This window comes from Triticum urartu, unplaced genomic scaffold (genome assembly GCF_003073215.2).
Source record: "Triticum urartu cultivar G1812 unplaced genomic scaffold, Tu2.1 TuUngrouped_contig_4592, whole genome shotgun sequence".
In the NCBI taxonomy this organism is placed as follows: Eukaryota; Viridiplantae; Streptophyta; class Magnoliopsida; order Poales; family Poaceae; genus Triticum; species Triticum urartu.
Genome location: NW_024115192.1, coordinates 2,411 through 23,359, shown reverse-complemented (window position 1 = coordinate 23,359; position 20,949 = coordinate 2,411). Strand labels below are relative to the sequence as shown.

The following is a 20,949-nucleotide window of genomic DNA, read 5'->3' as shown; positions in this document are numbered from 1 at the left end:
CGTCTCCTCTTCAGATGATGAGGCCTTGTCGGTGTCGCGTCGCTGACACCTGAAGATGCGAGGGGAGGCGACTGGGCTCCCTGCTCCTTGCGAGCGCAGGTGGTGGTGGGGATCGAGCGTGGTGCGGGTCCTTATCCGTAACCGCCCCACCTCTCGCCTCCTCTTATACGGTGTGGGTGGCTACAGGCTGGCTTCGGTCGGCGGTGGCAGGCCCAGGCCCAGGTGATCGACCTGCTATCTTCAAGTTTTTTTTAATCTCTGTTTTTATTAGTCTAGTACTAATTAGTGTATATGGTGCAGTTTTAGACTCTGTTTAGTAATGTTTAGTGCCTAGTTTGACTGCTACTTACATACTAGTCCAGTTCTAGATTAAATCTGACTAGGACTTGTGTAATTATTAGTGTGTTTATATTATGTAATGGATTGATAATATAAATAAAGTACCGGATTTCATCTGGGAAGAATGACATGTTCCATGTGTTTACCACATCTCATTTTTATCGAACATGTCTTTTCGATTGAGGTCTTCTCTCGCATATTAAACTTGCAAATTTTTGGATGTTTCTCCCTCATCTTATTTGGAATCACAAGGTAATGCGTTGTGATCTACTGCTCATTTGCAGAATATCCTCTCTTACTGTGAGGTCTACACTTTGTCATTCTCGACAAACGATTACCTCCAACGTGTATTCCTTATATCTGAATTGTAGCATACACAAGGTAATGGCGATGTAGCCTATTACTGTGAGATCTATGTGATCTTCAAAGTGTTATGTTCACACAATTGGGGTTGAGAATTTTTCAAGTTTAGACTTGAGTATCAATGTTTGCATTCTTATTACACAACCATGATGGTTTTTAATTTACCACCCGTAAATTAATTATCTCTGGTTTCCCATGTAGGAAAAGATGATTGCCAAAGAGTTTGAGGAGCTTGCCCTCAATGGCCACAACTACCCTACATGGGCTATGGACATCAAGATCAGTCTTGCGTCCCGTGGGATAGCGCGTGCAATACAACCCCCGGAGACTCCTCTCCCGGATGGGGCCACGCCGCTGACAGAACAGCAGAACTATGCTGCCTTATTCATCATAAGGCACCATATTCATCCAGATCTCCAGTCTGAGTATTTACAGGAGGAATCTCCTAGTACTCTGTTTCTGGCCCTCAAAACGAGGTATGAACAGCAAAAGGCGGTAGTCCTGCCCGAAGCACTCCATGATTGGACTCATCTTCGTCTTCAGGATTTCAAGTCCATCGGTGAGTACAATCATGTTGTTCATAAGATATGTTCCAAACTGCGCTTTTGTGAGAAGGAACCTACTAAGGGGGAGAAGATAGAGAAAACTTTGTCTACTATGCTCCCTTCAGATAGGATCCTCCAACAGCAATACTGTGCTCGTAACTACACTGTCTATTCCAAGCTTATTCACATGTTACTTCAGGCTGAAAAGCATGATGAGCTACTCGCTAAGAATGGCTCTCAGCGCCCAGTTGGGGCACAACCTTTACCTGAAGTTCATCTGAATGTTGCAAATAGACAAAAGTTTAATGGTACCTCTCGAGGTAAACAATCCAATTCCGAGCATAAGCGAAAGCGCAATGGGAACAGGAGATCTAGATACCCAGGCAAGGGAAAAGGCACTTCAAAGCCCAGGTTTGATAAATCTAAGTTTTGCAACAAAGTGTGGATGCTCCACGCATTCTACTGAAAAGTGCACAATGCCCAAGCATCTGGTTATGATGTACCAGCAATCTCAGGGACGCAAAGCACCTCAAGGGAAAAGGTTTGAAGCCAACTTCAACCTTCATCCGGATAGCGTAAAAGGAGTTGGTGGTTCGCACGATGTTCCTCCTGGACCAAGCAATGTCGTGGTTCCTTATCTGCCTGAGGCTACTGCTGAAATGGAGAACACGTTGATTGAGTACACTGCAAACAACGTGTTTGGCGACTTCGACTAGTCCCTCAATCTCCTTAGTGATCTACTTAATTATGTCCATTTGTGATGATTGTAATAAGAACATAAGTTTGTTGTTGTCTTTATATTGTATTGTATCAGCACATTTGATATAATAAAGATTGTATTCTATATATTACTATGAGGTTTTCTTATTGAAAATTCTTTGTTTTATATAGTTTTTTACGGGGACAATCCGATGGAAGAGGAATTATGCCTTGTGGACAGTGGTGCCACAAACTCCATACTGAGGGAGATGAAATATTTCCAAACTCTGAAAAAGACAAATGAAGATATTCTAACTATCGTTGGACGTGATACTGTGATTGTTGGTACTAGACGTGCCATATTCACCCTCCCAACCCTGATCAGTTATCGATATATCCGCACGAATGGTTTTCATATTGAAACCCATGAAGACAACAAAGAGGAGTATCTACTCTTTACTAAAGATGACGGATATGGCAAAAAGGTACATGAGAAAATTCCTTCTCTATCGTCTGGTTTGTACTATATGTACATCAAACCCCCGTGGAACATGTTTGCATACAAAGTAATTTTTTAGAATGTTAACGCATTCCAAACCTGGCATGATCGTTTAGGCCATCCTGGAATAGGGATGATGAGAAAAATTACTAGCAATTCCATTGGTCATAATTTGCTTGAGTCAAAATTTCCTCAATCTTCTGATTTTGTGTGCACATCTTGTGCCACGGGAAAGCTAATTTTGAGGCCCTCACACCTCAAAATACAAGCTGAACCACTTCAGTTCCTTGAACGTATTCAAGGAGACATTTGTGGTCCCATTCAGCCATTATCTGGACCTTTCCGGTATTTCATGGTTCTGATTGACGCATCTACACGATGGTCACATGTGTGTCTTCTATCCACACGAAACTATGCATTTGCCAAGATAATGAGGCAAGTCATTAAGTTGCAAGACCATTATCCTGAAAGTCGAATTAAATCAATTCGGATGGACAATGCTACAGAATTCTCCTCACGTGCTTTCAATGATTATTGCATGGCTTTGGGGATTGAAGTTCAGCACTATGTTCCATATGTCCATACAAAAAATGGTTTGACTGAAGCATTGATTAAGAGGATCAAACTCATTGCAAGACCTTTGTTGACGAATTGCAACTTGCCAACCTCTTGTTGGGGTCACGCTGTTTTACACGCTGCTGACTTGATACAATTGAGGTCAACTGCAATATCACAGTTCTTCCCCTCTGGAATTGGTACGTGGAAATCCTCCAAGCATTTCCCATCTGCGTAAGTTCGGATGTGCTACATACATCCCGATCTCACCACCACAGCGGACATCTATGGGCCCACACAGAAAGTTGGGGATCTATGTGGGGTACAAATCACCGTCGATTATCAAGTACCTGGAACCCCTGACTGGGGATTTGTTCACAACCCGTCACGCTGATTGCATATTTAATGAGGAACATTTTCCGGCATTAGGGGGAGATTTCAAGTACCAGAAAGAATGCCCGTAAATTGATTGGAATGCTCATGCCATTTCATCCTCTGATCCACGTACCCAAGAGATCGAACTTCAAGTTCAGAAGATCATTAATTTGCAACATCTTGCAAATAATCTGCCAGATTCATTTACTGGTTTGAAAGGTGTTACAAAATCCTTAAACCCGGCCAGAAACGCGCCAGAAAGAGTGGAGGTACCAATAAAAACCACTCAACTCTCTATTCTTAAAAAGAGGGGGAGTAGTACGGCCTTTGACCCGGAGCATGCTTCTAGCAAGCAGCAAAGGAAATCGAGGAGAAAAACCTCGGAGTCAGTAAATGCAGGACAACTCAACGTTGACAAACACCTGATGGGTAGTATACCCCCAGTGGAAGGGCAACCTCCACAACCCAGTTCCAGTGTGCACAAACTGACTGGGACATTGGAACACCCAGACTCGATCGTATTGGGAAATCACGAAGAGTCACTAGGGGTGCAGGAAATTTCCATCAACTATGTTGATTCTGGAGAATCATTTGATCGTAAGACTACGACTGTCGACATATATTTTGCTGAAAAGATTGCAGATACCCTTCTCACTGATCATGATCCAAGGTCTATCGTTGAGTGCCAAAAGCGCTCCGACTGGTCTAAATGGAAGGATGCAATCCAAGCTGAAATTGCCTCGCTTAACAAAAGAAAGGTATTCACTAAAGCAATACCTACACCTCCCAGTGTTTTCCCTATGGGATTCAAATGGGTTTTTCTCCGGAAACGGAATGAGAACAATGAGGTGGTGAGATATAAAGCAAGGCTCGTAGCACAAGGTTTCACGTAGAAACCCGACATTGATTTCACTGAAACATATTCTCCAGTAATGAGTGCAACCACTTTCCGATATCTTATATCTTTGGCAGTGCAAAATCGTCTATCTATCCAGTTGATGGACGTCGTGACCGCATATCTTTACGGGTCACTAGATTCGGACATATATATGAAGGTTCCTGATGGAATCTCTGTCCCGAATAAAAATGCAAAACGCAACATGTATTGTGTAAAGATGAATAAGTCACTATATGGCTTAAGGCAGTCGGGACGGATGTGGTACAACCGACTCAGTGAGTTCCTTCTTTGGAAAGGTTACTCCAATAGTGGTGATTGCCCATGTGTCTTCATCAAGAAGTCCTCTACAGGATTTTGCATCATTTCTGTGTATGTTGATGATCTCAACATCATCGGCAGCACACCAGACATTGATGAAGCACGCAATCATCTAAAGATGGAATTTGAGATGAAGGATTTGGGTAAAACCAAATTTTGCTTAGGTATTCAACTTGAGCATCTTCTCTCAGGAATCATGGTACACCAATCTGCCTATATCCAGAAAATATTGGAGAAATTCAGTATGGACAAATCATATCCATCTAAAACTCCCATGGTGGTTCGATCTCTAGACGTAGAGAAAAATCCGTTAAGACCAAAGGATGATGGAGAAGAGGTGTTGGGACCTGAAGTTCCATACCTTAGTACTATTGGAGCGCTTATATATCTTGCAAATTGCACAAGACCTGATATTGCATTTGCAGTGAATCTACTTGCTAGACATAGCGCAGCTCCCACCAAACGTCATTGGTCTGGAGTGAAGAATATCTTTCGATATCTCCAAGGCACAAAGGATCTTGACCTATTTTTCCAGTTCCTGAAAAATCAGGACTCTGATGTGATTGGATATGCAGATGCCGGCTATTTGTTTGATCCCCATAATGCCAGATCTCAGACCGGCTTCGTGTTCCTACATGGTGGCACTGCTATATCATGGAAGTCTTCGAAACAGACTCTGATGGCAACATCTACCAATCATTCTGAAATAATTTCATTATTTGAAGCACCATGCGAATGTGTATGGCTTCGCAGAATGATAAACCACATACAACAGTCATGTGGAATGGGTTCGATAAAATCACCTACCATTATCTATGAAGATAATGCGGCCTGTGTTGCGCAGATGCAAACAGGATACATCAAGAGTAATATCACCAAGCATATTTCTCCTAAATGGTTTTTCCCTCATAATCTTCAGAAAAGCGGGGAAATAAGCATTCTGCAAGTCAAATCATGCGACAACCTTGCTGATTTATTTACCAAGTCTCTACCAAATTCTACATTCCAGAAATGTGTTCATGGAATTGGTATGCGAAGACTTAGGGACTTGCAGGTGTCAGGGGGAGTCTCTTCTTGAGATATCCTCATTTTAATGACATCACATTATGCTATCTTTCTTTATGAGTATATGTTTCAGGATCTTATCAAAAAAAATTATGAAGAACTTTTGAAGGAGAAATTTTTGAGATGATAGAGCTTCCCGAACAATCGTGAAGATGATCTACATGGTCAAGCGTAGATTAGGGGGAGTGTTAAAAATAATTCTGTAATTAGGGGAAAATCTCCCCTTGCCCAAACCATCGTTGCGGTTTGTCCCGCAACCGACGCCTCCCTTCGATCTCCTGGAACCGACGCCCCCTCGAGGGATCGTCGTGTCTCTTCGGATCGTATAAAAGGGAGCCTGTAACCATCGATCAAGTATTCAATCACTTTCGATTCAGAACAATTTTCAACACTTGTCGACCGGCCAATGCAAAGATCATGTCACTACTCACTAGGCACTGGGTTACTTCGGATATTATTACCTCAGCCTCAAATTAGGTTGTTTAGATTTGTGTAGACACGGATGTATCGAATCGTGGCCATCCTGGACAAGGTAAGTCATAATATTACTTCACCGTATAGTATCACTAAGTATAGTAGTTAACCTCAATGCATGACTCGCGTTGCACTTATTCAAATACATAGCTGATTGGCGCAAGTACACGGATGATCTGGCTAGATGCATGAACATATTATATCCTGGATCTGCACAACTGTTAATCAATCAACAAACGATCACATTTTGGTCCACTCGCCCCATGTGAGCTGCCTGCACGGAGAGCATTGAAGCACCAGCGATGACCACGCAGGCCACGCGGCTCTGAAATTTAAGCTGCGAGACCACGAGTGGGAGGTTCCATAATGCACGGGAGATGCCATCTGCACCAATCTGGATGGAGAGGAGTTCAGTCAAGCCAGTCCAAGCAATATGTAGGGCCCGCTTAATTGGCTTTGGGCCTGCGATTTTTGGAACAAAGAGCAAATAATTTTGCTGACAGGGAAAAGAATCCAGAACAGAAAGGACCAGAGTGTTTGTAGTATATACAGTATATGTTATCACTTGGGATCTCAGAGCCAAGAATTGTATCCCGTGATCGTGACTGGGACGCAAACTCGAGGCTAGACTTCCTTTACGATCTCCAGCCACCAATCATCCTAAGTCGACGATAATGTACAAGATACAAGCTACAGGCTGCCGAAACAGGCAAGAAAATCCCATGACGGGTCCTACCAAAACATCTTATATTTAGGTACTATATACATACCACTTATCATCTACTCCCTCCGTCCCATAACATAAGATGGGACGGATGGAGTACTTCCTCACTATAATAAAGGAAAAACATCTTTTTTTCCTCTGATAATACTACAAAGCGACTCCCCATAAAAAAAACACAAAGCAACTCCTCTGAATCTTCACCGGGTTAAGCTAATAAAGACACCAAATATAAATCTGGCTGTTCCCAGATGGAAAGATTAAAAGTAGGGCAATACTTACTGGACCAGCTAAACGGTAGTTACCTCCATTGCATATTTCCATAACACTAACTGAAAAAAAAATGTAGGTGACTAACCGAATGCCACTCTTTCTTAGAATACTTGCCTAGCAAGTGTTGTTCTTGGCAATGGCTCATAAAATAGTGGCTACAACTGTAGCATGAAGGATGCAACTGTGTCAACATGTGCCGACTGATTGTATACCAAGACAACTACAGGCAAACAGTTGAAAAGAAACAGGCCACAATAATGTGCTTGTTGTGTAGCATTCAGAGATCCAGAAACGTGCCAACAAAGACGCCCGATTGGTAGCGTATGTTAGCAAGGAGGGTAGCGTATGTTAGCAAGGAAGCAACAAAAGTTATGTCATACTATTTGGCAAGATCAAGAAACAATACGACTATGATACTATCATCTAATATCACAGGTCAAGCAAAACACTCCTTGAATGCTCCTAGGCCCACAAGTCATTGACATAGAGTGACCCACATGTCACAGGCACACGGGATGGTTTTTCAACTTTGTAGGGCCATAAAAGGATTTAGCCCTTATCTCTTGCAAACATGCAGCAAAAGAGTGGGTTAATGGAATTTGGGTCACAGGCACACGGCATTTACTAGCAATGATAACTAGGCCTCCTGTTGAAGATGCTCAGAGCATGGTATCTGTCATCTGATGGCCATGGCAGAAGCATCACCTCTGTTCAATCTATCAAGGCGAAATGATTCTTCATCTCCTATCAAAGGAGGGATATTCCATGTGCCATACGCATCGCCTGATATTTTTCCACCTACAAGAAGATGACACAAATGACCGCATTTATGCTTTAGCACTCCAGGAATTTTTTTAAAAAGATCAACCAAATCAGATGAAGATACTAATTATCAGTATATCTTCAAACCAAAGAAAGAAGGCATACCTTCCTTTGTAGCCTCCTCACATCTTCTCCAGTAACTTCTTGAGATGCTAGGGTCCAATTTCTTTGAGAAGCTCTCATATTTTTCCTCAGCTTCACCGATGCACTTGGCCTATACGTACAGCAGCCATTCGCAGAACCAATTACCATTAGACTTATAAAAAGATAAAAGCTAAGATCTAGTAAAGCTTATCTGCAAATATGTAATTTAAACATATAATAGAGCAATTTCCATAAGCCAGAGCTATTACAATGTAAATAATTCAAAATCATAAGATTTTGCACCTACTTTCAACTACCAAGTTTATCATTAGATTTGCGAATATCTCAAGAATTCACATGAGGCTAACCAGATGCTCTCCATGCCACACATAAACACTTCTCCCAGTGCAATAACTCGTGCATTGAGGTTAATAGTTTTAGTTTGTACAAGGTTAGTACTTACGTAAATAAAAAAACATCAGTAAACTAAGTGTGAGATACTTGGAATTAAAGAAACTCGCATTTTATAAGCGTTGACTGAGAATAGAGAGCACCAGAAAAATTAGGAATACATCAGTGACATTATATCAAATAATATGCCATGAAGTAAAAGGCACAGATAATTTCTTACGCACCAACATCTTTGGTGCATCTAAAGGTCCATATATCGCAGCAAACATGCGGAGGATGTTAAAAGTATTGTTAACCACATCATCCTGCAACACATAATTTAACTAGTTAATGGTTAGATATGAAGAAATGCGCGCATGATTTTTTTAGTGACAATGTAGTTAGCAACACGTACCTCATAATCATACCTGCAATATAGCTAAAACAAGTCAGTGGTGAAACAACTGTTTTCACTGATGCTGTACAGAGAAGGAACTTCTCTAAATATCAAGAAGGTGACTCATAACTTTATTGTAATTGGATTTCCATTTAGTTAGGTCATTACATTAGATTGCACCACAACTTCGTAACCAAAGTCAAAAGTTCATTCATGAAAAGACTTTATTTTCAAGTCCAACATATAGCACATCATTTTCAAGACAGTTACAGGTTTTGCACAGTTCTTCTTACACACATACACTACCTCCCTAGAGCATTCAATCAAGCAGATCAGATGTGCTAGATATTCTTTAAGGACATGAACTGCACCATTCTATGTAAAAACTAGAGACTACACCATTGCACTTGTGCATGGAAGACTATGATTTAGAGTATACTCACAGGTCATCACATATCTCAACTAAAAATTCTGAGACAGACAAGAACTCCATGTGCAAGTCATTGACCTAGAAATAATCAAAGAAAAGGTCTGGTTGACAATAGCTGGCAATCGATAAGGCAACAAAGACAAAGATGTATATACCTGCTGACCAGTAAGCCGATACATCATCAGATTAAGAACTCGATAGTCAAAAGATTTGAGATGGATTGCTTCCATAACATCTTCGATAGATATCTATAGAGAAAATTTTGTAGGAACTATTTTCAGTTCGACAAGATATATGTTATCTGCGGCAGAAATGTTTGGTTGCAAAAAATATTTTTGATGTTTAAGCATTTGTCACTTCACATTTTTGTGCACAAGCTGGGACGCTCTTATATGGCTATATCTATTCCCATTAGAGCGTAATACTTAACATCTGGCCTTTGCTCTTTCATGTTTCAATATTACATACTTCAGTGTATCCATAGATCAGCAAATATGATTGAATATAACATATGATCTAAGAAGCAGCTCTAGTTACCTTATCCTTTCTTGATAATGCTTGACAAAGCTTCCTCTCTAGAGACCAATACTGGATGCCAGATTTGAGTTCATTTCGCAATCTAAAACATGGGAAATATAGGGCTAATTCAATCAGGTATGGAGAATATTTTACATGTTTACAAGGGCATCGAGCAGAAAGTTCCCAACTGATCTGTCATTAACCCCTGGCATTGAAGAAGATTATCAAGGGGGTCAAGCATGTCAGACAAGGACATCTGACTAGAACCTTGTATTTTCCTTTCCAATACCTGCATTGGTAATAAATGGAAAATAAGAATAAAAAAATAACAGTAAATAACTAAATGAGAAAGTCAATGTACACATAATAATCTAAGATTTAAGTTGATCATGTCACGTATCATGTTCCGCAAGATAACTAAATCAAAAGTCCAAATCTTACTGTTGAAGAAGAGTTGTTCTCTGGAACTAATAGCAAACTGTCTTCATTTGAAGCATCTAACTGCAACAAGAAAGATTTTAGTTTGCCTAATGAAAAAAAAACATATGGAGAACTGTGAAGCACATTTCAGCAAAAACCTGGTATATGTAGCTCTCTGTAAAAGAAAGGAAAGGAAGAAACTTGAAAACAGAGTGTGGTCTGTTAACATCCAAACCATGAAATATGAAGTATGACCTGCACTGCCATTTCAAGAAAAATAAAGTCAAGAATATGAGCATTCTATGTAACATCTATAAGGACATTTTCATAAGAAACAAAAGTATAAAAACGTGCTTGCATGAGAACAACCAAAGGTGTAGACATCTCACTGATATAGTTTCTGAGTGAAATTCTTAAACAGTGTGATTAAAGAATAAGCAAAATGTACTCCATGTCAAATTGTCTTATTTTGATATGAAACCTAATGTCCATAAGTGAGTTCAATGTTTTTCTTCCACAAGTAAAATCATGAGAACGTTGAAAAAAGAAGGCAATAGGAGCAGAGTCTTAGAGAAGCACAGGGCAACTAAGGTTGTCACAAGTATCAAAGAGTACGCACAAAATCTTCAAGCGTGGAATTGGCTCTCATCATTGCATCGAATCCAATCATAGGCGCATCCTGAATGGTTAATTTCTCGCCATCCGTCTTGAACTTCTTAGTTGGCTGGCTCGATAAGATATATCTTGATCAGATCATTAAAGGACATAATCTCTACAGAGTGCCAGTGCCAGTTAACAACAAATTTGCTTAGTTCACTTACAAGGTAAAATGGGAATAATACTTACTTCATCTTCCCTATTATTAGTACCTTCCAGACTGGCTAGACGTTGCACTTCTTTGAGAGTATCAGAATTAACCTTGAAACAATTATCAATATCAATTCAGTATGGCAAACATTTGAAAATAAGCAATTCAACATGTAGCAATGGGTCACTAAGATTACCTCTCTCAAAAGCTCAGAGATTAATACGACCTTCTTCTCAATGGCAAGTGAATCAAACGGCTGCGCCTACATGCACAAAATGAAGAGGACCCAAATCATGAACACTGAAATGCATTCAGTCTGCTATAATTCAACTATCACAGGAACCTTTCAAATGTCAGCAAGAGATAGTGAATTTAACACAGAGATAGGAAAAGGCAAGGCATGCAAATCAATTGAAAACATATTTTAATGATCATGATCATAAAAGGAATGAAGCCTACAAGGGATCTCTTGCTTATCTAGCAAAAAAAAACTTATAAAAGGGATCTCTCCCCGATTTATTAATGAAACCTAGAGGTTCAGAACATAAGCGATACCGAAATAGGCTTTCGCCCTGCTTTATAGATAAAGCAAACTGCCAAACAACCAGTTCAACACAACGACAGGATACAACACACACACACACCAAGTCTCAAACATAAACGATACCCAAACCAGGTTTGACAGAAAATGAAGAAAGGAAATCGTGCTACAGGCCTGCCAGACCTAGCAAACTGCAGATCTAAACATCACAAAAGACAGCAATAGAACCATTCGATGTGCAAGAGTCATGTTTTCCCTAGTTGTAGGATCCCACTCCACCTCACATATTTGAAGCTACAGTCATTGCTTCTGATCCAACAAGCACATGTAAGCATCATACTGACCGAGAATTAGACCAATGGCGAGTAGATAAGAGCTGTTGAAAGTTGGATGGCCTTTAGTCATATATATCTCTACTCTCTACTCTTATAAAAAACAGAGTTGGTGATGATGGTGTGCCTGCCATCCTGCAATATAGGCCGTCCGATTTATATCTGACGGATAGGAAGGAAACTATGGCAATTTTGCAAAAAGATACCCACACCCCTCTCCACATTTGCAAATAAGGTCTTTCCTCGTTCATCATTTTCTCCCACAAGATAAACTACTCATACAAATGCATCTTGATGTTCCGTGCAACGCATGGGCATCTTGCTAGTTAAATAATAAGTCTTGGATAAATCTCGAAGGCCCATTTGTGCTTTCATGACATGGTGGGAAGTTTAGTCCGACCACAGGAGTGGAGGAGAGTTGGGACGGAACTCTCTTCCACGTCTCACTGGAGCATGAGAAAAGGAGTGTTACATGCGCGCTCGGCGCTCCTCCTCCACCACCCACCTCGCCCCGCTCGCGACGTGTTTCGTGAACGAGTCGAGCTCAGACCTATGTCATGTGTGCACTTTATCTTTGCCTGTTGGAAAAGGATAATTAATTGCTAAGTAATTACGAGTCATTAGGTTTTAGGGAGGTGGTTTGTTCATCCCGCTTTTACTACTTATAGTATGTTCATAAATATGTCTGTTCTATGTCTGGTACGCACTCGCGTGATTAGCTTACAATATGAGATTAATACTGTTAGCACTGTCGTCATATAATTTACTTATGGATTAAATTAATCAGAAAATTGCTACTATACCCGACAAGGAGAAATTGGATCTTCAGTTCACCCGAAAATGCAGTCAATCAAGCGCACACATAACTTACGGATCTGAAGTGACTGGATTCGTGAACACGGCGGAAGAGAAAGGGGCGAAGTGCCTAGGCAAACGATACCAGGAAGAGGAGGAAGTGGGCGAGGAAGCGGTCCCCGCCGCCGCTGCCGTCGGAGTCGGAGAGGCCGCGGGAGCCCATGAGGGAGAGCACTCTCTGCACCTTCTCTAGCTCCAGCAGCGCCTCCATTGCTTGGTGCCGTGCTTCCGCTCGATCTTGGTTTGGTTTCAGTTTCGATTTCAGGGTTGTGCGAGTGAATTCACTGGAACTTTTTTTTTTTTTTTTGAGGGGAAGAATTCACTGGAACTGAAAGGAGGAAAAGATGGAAACGAGAAGGCTCGGCCCTGACTGGAAATAAGCTGGTCCAGATGGGCTGGGCCAGTTCTATCCGGCCGGCAGGCTTTAAGCACCAGGGAGGGAAAACCGGCGCTCACGCGCACCACTCGTGGGCCGCCCATTATGGAGCAGCACCGGTTTTCCATGGTGTTCTCTGGTCGCGGTTGACAGGCCGGTTGGGGTTAACCGGTCAATTCTTGACCGGTTGACCACTGACAATTGACTTTTGTGAAAATTGTATGACTTTTTTTTAAAAAAAAGACAAAAAATGGTTCCGCAAATTCGAGAAATTTCACAGGTTCAAAAAAGTTAACGAATTTAAAAAAAAGCATCTGTTTTAAAAAATAGGAAAAATATTATCAATTTTAAAAAAAACTTCACAAAAACTAAAAAACGATTTTGAAAAAAATCCCAAATTTGGAAAAAATATTGAGTTTAAAAATCACAAGTTTGAAAAAATATCAATTTTGGAAAAAATATCAATTTTGGAAATATTTCATACATTTTATAAAAATATAAAAGAAAACAAAAAATAAAAATAAGAAAACAAAAGGAAAAAACAAACAAAACCGGTCCCAAAAAAATATGGCTGGGAAGCTTCCCAAATTCAGAAAGAGCTCTCTCCCGTTGCACCCCTTAGATGGGTCGGCCCGACCGGAACGCCTTCAACACCGGTTAGCTGACATAGAAGGTGCCAAATAGGATTCAAGAGTGCTATTGTAGCTAATGCAGAATGATGTGTCTGGTTGTTGGTTGACGCCAAGGTTGTATGTCACTCCTACTTGATTCCTAATATGAATCGCCTACTAGCAACAATAGCGAGTCGGCCCATTTTAGCATGGGTGCTCGCTGTGGCCGTAGGTTTGCTTTGTTCTGGCTTATAGCGGTCACTCTAGGGTTCACTCACTTTGGGTTTTTTGTTTTTTCTTTGCTTTTTCTCACTGGTTTCATCGATTCTTACCTTGGTTTCTTTGTTTTCTCAATGGCTTTTTTTTGGTTTTCTTCCTTTGTTCGCTATACTTTGGCTTTCTTTGTTTCCTTTTTGGTTTTCTTCATTTTCTTCACTTTTCCTTGCTTTTCTTTCAGTTTCTTTGTCGCTTTATTTGGTTCCTTTTTCAAAGCATGTCTATTTTTTTTCTTAGTACATAATGTACATTTTTAGAGCACACATGATATATTTTTTTGATAGACGCCTGGACATTTCTTATAACATTCTCCTCACCTAATTCCTGTCCTGGTGGTGTTTCTAGCGTCATCGGCGGACATGTGGAGGTTTGTCTCCGGTGGATCCCGTTTGATTCGATCGGTGTTTGTCTTCGATGGATCCACGTGGATCTGGTCTTTGTTCGTGTGTTTACAGGTTAGATCATTCCGATCTAAACTTCTCTTCAACGGTGGCGGTTGTTGTTTTGGTGCGCTGGTCCTATAGGGCCTTAGCATGATGACTTTCCGACTGTCTACTATAACAAATTTTGCATGGCTCCTGGGAGGGAGGGCCGATGAATGCGGCGTGCCTTCGGCTCGCTTCAGTGATTGTAATCGTCGCTAGGTGGCCTACGGATTTGGGTGTAATTTTTATTATTTCTGGTTTCATTGTACTATCATGATTGATGATGAATAGATTGAAAGTTTTCTTGCAAAAAAAGAATGAACCAAACTCCAAGTGATGGTTACTTTTATATGCTAGAGTCCACGTCACATGAGGAACTCTAAGACAAGAATTTCGGGACGGAGGAGTATATTGTAGCATCTAGATCTTCTTTTCACCTTGTGTAGTTTCATCCTTCAAAAAAGAGAGGCTCAAATTATGAAGCTCACAATCTAGCTAGGTTTGCTTCTTCTTCTTTCCTTTGTGAGGGAGGATTGCTTCTTCTTTAGATAAGGGTACACACATGATGCAGAAAACTCTCTCTAGAAAAAACTAGTGCGGAAAATATACTCCTCCTACTACTACCACCGAGCTGAAAAACTTGAGAACAGACTTAAGAATTTTTTTAAGAAAATTATTATTATTAACAAATTTGGAAAATGTATGCCTGAATTCGTAAATTTAGAAGTATGACCCCGTCGGCCTCACTAAAGATGAAAAGTCATTCTACGGTCTCGCTTAAACTAAAAAGGCACTCTTGGTCTCGCTTAGGCCGAAGAGTAGCACAACTGGGCTACCAGGCCGAAGTTACATGGCCGTCGGCTTAAACCAGGCCGAAGTGCACTATTCGGCTTTCCCGTGACCGAAGAGTCCTTTTCTTCTTCCCACCCTTAAACAATTTAGCGTTTCCGCTCTTTTGAAAACATTTACATATTTTTTAAATATTTAGTTTGCTAATTTTATTAAATAAACATGCAAAAAATGCATCTTACATAACAAATATTCACGTATATACACAAACATGTTCATCATGTATTTGAAAATTTTCACCGCATAGCCAAAAAAGTTTCATCACGTATTCAGAAAAAAAATGTTCATTGCATATCCAAAAATTGTTCACCGTATCATAAGGAATGGTTGTCGCATATTTGAAAAATATTGATCACGTATTTGGTAAAATGCTTGTCATATACTCACAAAATGCTCATCATATGCAAAAAAAGTGTTCATTATAATAAAAAAAAGTGTTCATCATGTATTTATGGAATGTTAGCCGCATATTAAAAAATGTTCATCATGTACTAAAAATGTTCATCATGTACTAAGAAAAAGGTTCAACCTGTATTAAAAGAATGCCATCGAACACTAAAAATATATCATCGTGTATTTGATAAAATGTTAATCTTGTAACCTGAAAATGTCCATCGTGTTTTAAGAAAATGTTTAACCTGTATTCAGAAAACATTATCGTGTATAAAAAATATACTCATCGTGTATTTCAAAAATATATAATCATGTACTAAAAAATATTCATCTTGTATTAAGAAATATTTCAAACCGTATTAAAAAATGTCATTGTACATTAAAATAATATTAATCAAATGGAGGGAGAACAAACAACGCGATGTCACACAAGAATAATATTACTACTGAACGAGCAAACTAAATATTTAAAAATACAAAAAAAGCAGGAGCACTAGATTGGTTGACTGCGGGAAGATAGGTGGACGAAGGGGAAAAAAGACTCTTCAATCATGTAAAAGCCGAAGAGTGCACTTCGGACTAGTTTAGGCTGACGGACATGCAACTTCGGCCCAACAAAAAATGAAGAGTTATTCGGCCTAGTTCTGCCACTCTTTCAGTCTAAGCGAAATCAAAGAGTGCCTTTTCGGCCTAAGCGATAGTGCCTTTTCGGCTTGAGTGAGGCCGACGGGGTCATACTTTTCAAATTTACGGACTAGGGCACACATTTTCCGAATTTGTTAAAAAAATAATATTATTTTATAAAAAAAAAACCAGACTTAAACTCTGACTAGTTCTCTCGACGACAAGTACTGCTTCCCCGTGCACAGGTTTCTAGGAACGATAATGTACTCGGAAACAAACGAACACACGATTGGTATGTATGCGAAGAATCTTCCAGGGTCTGACGTCCGGTTGGGGCTGGCCAAGTCCAACACCTGAAGTAGGAGCACGCCATGCGCGTGCGTGAGACCGGACACTGCCGAACCATCTACTACAGTCTACAGGTTTCTGAAACGACCGTGCGCGTATGATTGGTAGCTTCCGTGCTGTCGACACCGGAAGTTTCAGCTGCCAAGTGCCAACATGGCTCACCTCACCGTCTACTCGATGCATGGTGATCTGATGAGTTGTGTGTTGACGAGTTCTGGGTCTTTATGCGTGTGTTGCCTTTCAATCATGCCAACACCATCATTTACGGTGATCGCAGGCTGACCAACATGATAGGAGAAATTATCATAGCAAGGCGAGTTGTCTGACAAGTTCTGATCGAAAATCTGAGGCCTATTTTTCTCGAGAAGGAAGGACAGGCTCAACATGACATGAGATAGACCATGTTCTAGAGATTGCCATGTTTGAGCAAACTCCGATCCTCGATGGATCTATTTAAGTGGGTCTACTTCTGACACTGACACCTAAATTGTTGGCTTGTGGTTCCGAGAATCACATGGATGCTCTTTTATTTTCCACTCGCGGGTCAACTGACCCTCATGCCCTCATCTGACATGTAGTATAACCGTTGTGAAAATGAAACGTTCAGGTCGACCGAACCCAGGACTTCCGCTGCCGTGGATCCTGAAATTTCAACGCGTCGAGCACCATCGCATGCGCATGCACATGCACATGTTTTTGGCCAAGGTTTCACTGGCAATGTCAAAAGTGGAAAGACGTAAACGACATACTACTATACTTGTATGTTAATTAAGGTCCGGCTACAAGTAGTACGTGGTTATGCACTGATAACTGCTCACACTATGACATGCCGATTTGGTTATGATCCGATCCCTTGCCCTTAACGAGGAGGAGGGTTCCACCTGTGATCAATTTTTCCATCATGGTTGACGCTGTGCCGGCAAATTAACCCTTGTCCACTCCACACCTAGAAAGAGGAGCGAGTCACGACTTTCCCGTTCAGCGCTACGGTTGGAATCGCCCTACCCGGAGCTTCACGTACGTCGTCGGTCGTTGGTGGCCTCGAGATCCATCCACAGTTTTACTCTAGCTCGGGTCGAATCTGTCCAAAGTCTACAATTTCACGGCTTCTCACACTAGTGCTACTCTAGATTAGAGCCATCACGTCAGATTGTTGGGGCATTGATCTTGAGATGACATAGCATGTCATCCACTCCACCGTCCACCGCCACTGCACTAGAAAAGCGACGTCTGCGGTTGGAGTGGGGTATCGCGTCGGAGATGCTGTAATAACACCGGAGCGGCCTGAGAGAGAATGGTCGTACGCCGATCCATGGAGTCGCCGCAGCACAAGGGCCAGCGTGCCAAGGTTGACCCACCAAATCCCAGCACCGGAGCAAACATTGTACGCGGCTCTTGCCATACGCGAGACCAGAATTTTCCGACGGCCCCCACCGAATCAACCCAGTCATTCAGTCAGCGGCAGAAACTTTCGAGTCAGAACTCAGAAAGAGAATGGTCGTACGCCGATCCATGGAGTCGCCGCAGCACAAGGGCCAGCGTGCCAAGGTTGACCCACCAAATCCCAGCACCGGAGCAAACATTGTACGCGGCTCTTGCCATACGCGAGACCAGAATTTTCCGACGGCCCCCACCGAATCAACCCAGTCATTCAGTCAGCGGCAGAAACTTTCGAGTCAGAACTCAGAACCCGAACAAACCGCACCCATGCACGACGCTTGGCGCAACAAGCCCCACTACTCCACGCGCCGGTCGGCGCCGGCCCGCCCCACGCCCCACGACCCACGACCGCCATTTGCGGCCTCGCCCGCGCCACACGACTTAACTAATCCGACAAGAGCCTCCCGATCAGCGGTGCAGAGCAATATACTACAGCTCCAAGAACTCACTCTCTTTCCGTTGTTAACCCACGACCTCAATCCTCCCCTAATCCAACCAGCGAGCACGACTATTAATCGCGCCCATGTTGCACCGGGCCTTCTTCTAAAATCCGGTTCCCCTGCCACCACTGCCACTGCCACGTCAATTCTTTTTCCTCGGCCCGCGCGCCGCCCGCGTGCCCGCCCGCCCGGGATGCTCTCCTCCATGCCGAGGTGAGCACCCCACTCGGCGGCCATGCGCGCCCCTCCCTCGCCGCCTCAATAAGATCCTTCTTTCGCGCGGCTCCATTCTTTTACTACTGTTTGACTGCAATAGTGTAGTATTTAGTACGTTCCGCGATTCGGGTTCCATGAGCTGGGATTCTCCGCCGTGCAGATCCGGGTCCTTCGAGGCGGGGCTCAGGGCGTCCTCCTCCTCGTCCGTTACGCTCTCCTCCACCCCCAACCCCAAGCCCTCCCCTCGGTTCCACCGCAGCCGCTCCACCGCCGGCGCCTCCAAGGCGCCCCCCTCCCCGGAGGTACGTACCGGCCCTCGCCAATTCATTTCCCCCTTACGTTACCTTCCAAGCCTTTGTCGTAGCCTGATCGCAGGCTTTATTTGCGCTCTGTTTTTAACGGTGGTTCTTGGGCAGAAACGTCGCGGCATCACCGGCGGCGGAGGCGCGATGCCGACGCCCACGCCGGCGCAGCAGCGGGTGGCGCAGCTGGAGGAGGAGCTCAAGAAAGAGCGGGGTGACAAGGATCGGGTGGTGCAGCTCGAGGAGGAGCTGAGGAGCGAGCGGGAGGACAAGGCGCGGGCGGTGGAGGAGCTCGACCAGCTCAGGAGGAGGGATGGCGGCGCGGAGAAGGCGCGGGTTTTGGAGCGGGAGGTGGAGAGGGCCAAGGAGTCGGAGCGCAAGATGCTCGAGTCCCTCATATACCAGACCAAGCAGCTGGAGCAGACCAAGATCAGCCTGGAGGAGGCCAAGCTGGAGATGGCCGCGCTGCAGCAGAGCAACCGGAGCCTCGAGGCCCGGCGCGGCGTCATGGACCAGCGGAGCGTCAAGGACCTCATGTTCGGCGGCGCGGACGACGAGATCAGGGCCCTGCGCGGTGAGCTCCGGGCGGCCATGCAGGGGGAGGAGCGGAGCCGGAAGGCGCTGGACGACCTTTCCCTCGCGCTCTCCGACGTCACCATGGAGGCCAAGCAGGTCAAGCGCTGGCTCTCCGACACGCAGGCCGAGCTGGAGGCCGCCAATGCCGAGGCCGCGCGGCTGCGCGGGGAGCTGGCCGCCGCCGAGACGCGGCTGCGGGAGCAGCACCGCTGCAGGATCGAGGCCGAGGAGTCGGCGGGCGCGTGGGGCGACAAGGAGCGCGTGTTCCTCGACTGCGTGCGCGCCGCCGAGGAGGAGGTGAACCTGGCGCGCCAGGAGAACACCAAGCTGCTGGAGTCGCAGCGCGTGATCCGCGACGAGAACGCGCGCCTCCGCGACATCCTCAAGCAGGCCGTCGGCGAGGCCAACATCGTCAAAGAATCCCTCGAGCTTGCCCGGGCCGAGAACGCGCGGCTCAACGACGTGGTCGCCGAGAAGGAGAGCGCGCTGCAGAGCCTCCGGCAGGAGTACGAGTGCATCAAGGTCAGCGAGGCCGCCGCGCAGGGCAGCCTCAAGGAGCTCAGCACCCCCGTGTCGTCGGCCACGACCGCGCCCGCGGCGCCGGAGTGCGGCTTCGACCAGCAGCACCTGCCCAACGGGCGCCTCGTCGCCAGCGCCAAGGGGACGCCGGAGACGGCGTCGCGGCGCTGGATGACGGAGAAGCCCAGGACACCGGGCGGGCGGAGCTACTCGATCGGCGAGCCGGGCAAGTTCAAGGGCGTGGGCTACTCGCAGTCGGCGAGGATGGGGAGCCTGAACCCCAAGGACCGGATGTTCGCGTCGCTCAGCAACATGGCCGACCTCAAGTCGGCCGCGGCGGACGCGGCCATGGACGACTACGACGACGACGACGAGTTCGACCACATCGACGAGAGCCACTACGTGGGCATGGAGCACTCCATGAGCGGCAAGAAGAAGCGGCCGATCCTTCGCAAGTTCGGGGATCTCTTCAGGCGGAAAAGCTTCTACAAGGCGAATTTGGCGCCAGTGCACACTTGAATTTGATCGCCCCATTGTAATGTAATGCATCATGTAGTTTTGATTTGTTCATCTAAATACTTACACGACCAATGAGATGTTCTTGCATCTATCTAACTGTTTCCTTCTTTTTGCGCTGAAATTTGGAACGGTTTGTAAAGTCGCTATCACTTGTCCGACTGACACTTTTTAGGCTGAAAGATGAAGAGATTGATGTTTCACATGTCTGATGTACATGCTGGTTGAAAAGATGGCATTTGAAGGGGACACAGTGATGCGATTGGAAGAAGGTGCAGCCCCTGACAAGTCGTAACGTGTTTTTTTTCCTTCTACA

General features: G+C 44.0%; 2 protein-coding genes across 3 annotated transcripts; one reads left to right on the top strand and one right to left on the bottom strand.

The window, feature by feature from the left end:
• Positions 1-7,504: 7,504 nt before the first annotated feature.
• On the bottom strand, positions 7,505-13,062 carry LOC125528043. Its single transcript, XM_048692559.1, has 14 exons — positions 12,808-13,062; positions 11,191-11,256; positions 11,033-11,104; positions 10,806-10,910; positions 10,345-10,446; positions 10,208-10,267; positions 9,955-10,055; positions 9,785-9,866; positions 9,403-9,495; positions 9,261-9,325; positions 8,836-8,848; positions 8,666-8,746; positions 8,052-8,160; positions 7,505-7,922 (listed from the first exon to the last, which is right to left on the bottom strand). The coding sequence occupies exons 1-14, from the start codon at positions 12,931-12,933 to the stop codon at positions 7,801-7,803; spliced, it is 1,197 nt and encodes a 398-aa protein (XP_048548516.1). The 5' UTR covers positions 12,934-13,062; the 3' UTR covers positions 7,505-7,800.
• Positions 13,063-18,487: 5,425 nt separating this feature from the next.
• LOC125528044 (WEB family protein At4g27595, chloroplastic-like) lies at positions 18,488-20,727 on the top strand. 2 transcript variants are annotated; one of them, XM_048692561.1, is made up of 3 exons: positions 18,488-18,717; positions 18,881-19,022; positions 19,137-20,727. In XM_048692561.1, exons 1-3 carry the CDS (start codon positions 18,698-18,700, stop codon positions 20,634-20,636), a joined length of 1,662 nt encoding a protein of 553 aa, XP_048548518.1. In that variant the 5' UTR covers positions 18,488-18,697; the 3' UTR covers positions 20,637-20,727. The 2 variants fall into 2 exon arrangements, with proteins under 2 accessions (XP_048548518.1, XP_048548517.1); XM_048692560.1 differs by lacking the exon at positions 18,488-18,717 and having other exon boundaries at positions 18,733-19,022.
• The last annotated feature ends 222 nt before the right edge of the window (positions 20,728-20,949 follow it).

Coding starts and splice junctions, on each gene's coding strand:
- LOC125528043 (XM_048692559.1), bottom strand. CDS start 12,933: ATGGAGGCGCTGCTGGAGCTAGAGAAGGTGCAGAGAGTGCTCTCCCTC. Junction 11,257..12,807: donor CCCACTTCCTCCTCTTCCTG/GTATCGTTTGCC, acceptor TTGTGCATGTAG/GCGCAGCCGTTTGATTCACT. Junction 9,496..9,784: donor CATTATCAAGAAAGGATAAG/GTAACTAGAGCT, acceptor TTTTCTCTATAG/ATATCTATCGAAGATGTTAT.
- LOC125528044 (XM_048692560.1), top strand. CDS start 18,855: ATGAGCTGGGATTCTCCGCCGTGCAGATCCGGGTCCTTCGAGGCGGGG. Junction 19,023..19,136: donor AGGCGCCCCCCTCCCCGGAG/GTACGTACCGGC, acceptor GTTCTTGGGCAG/AAACGTCGCGGCATCACCGG.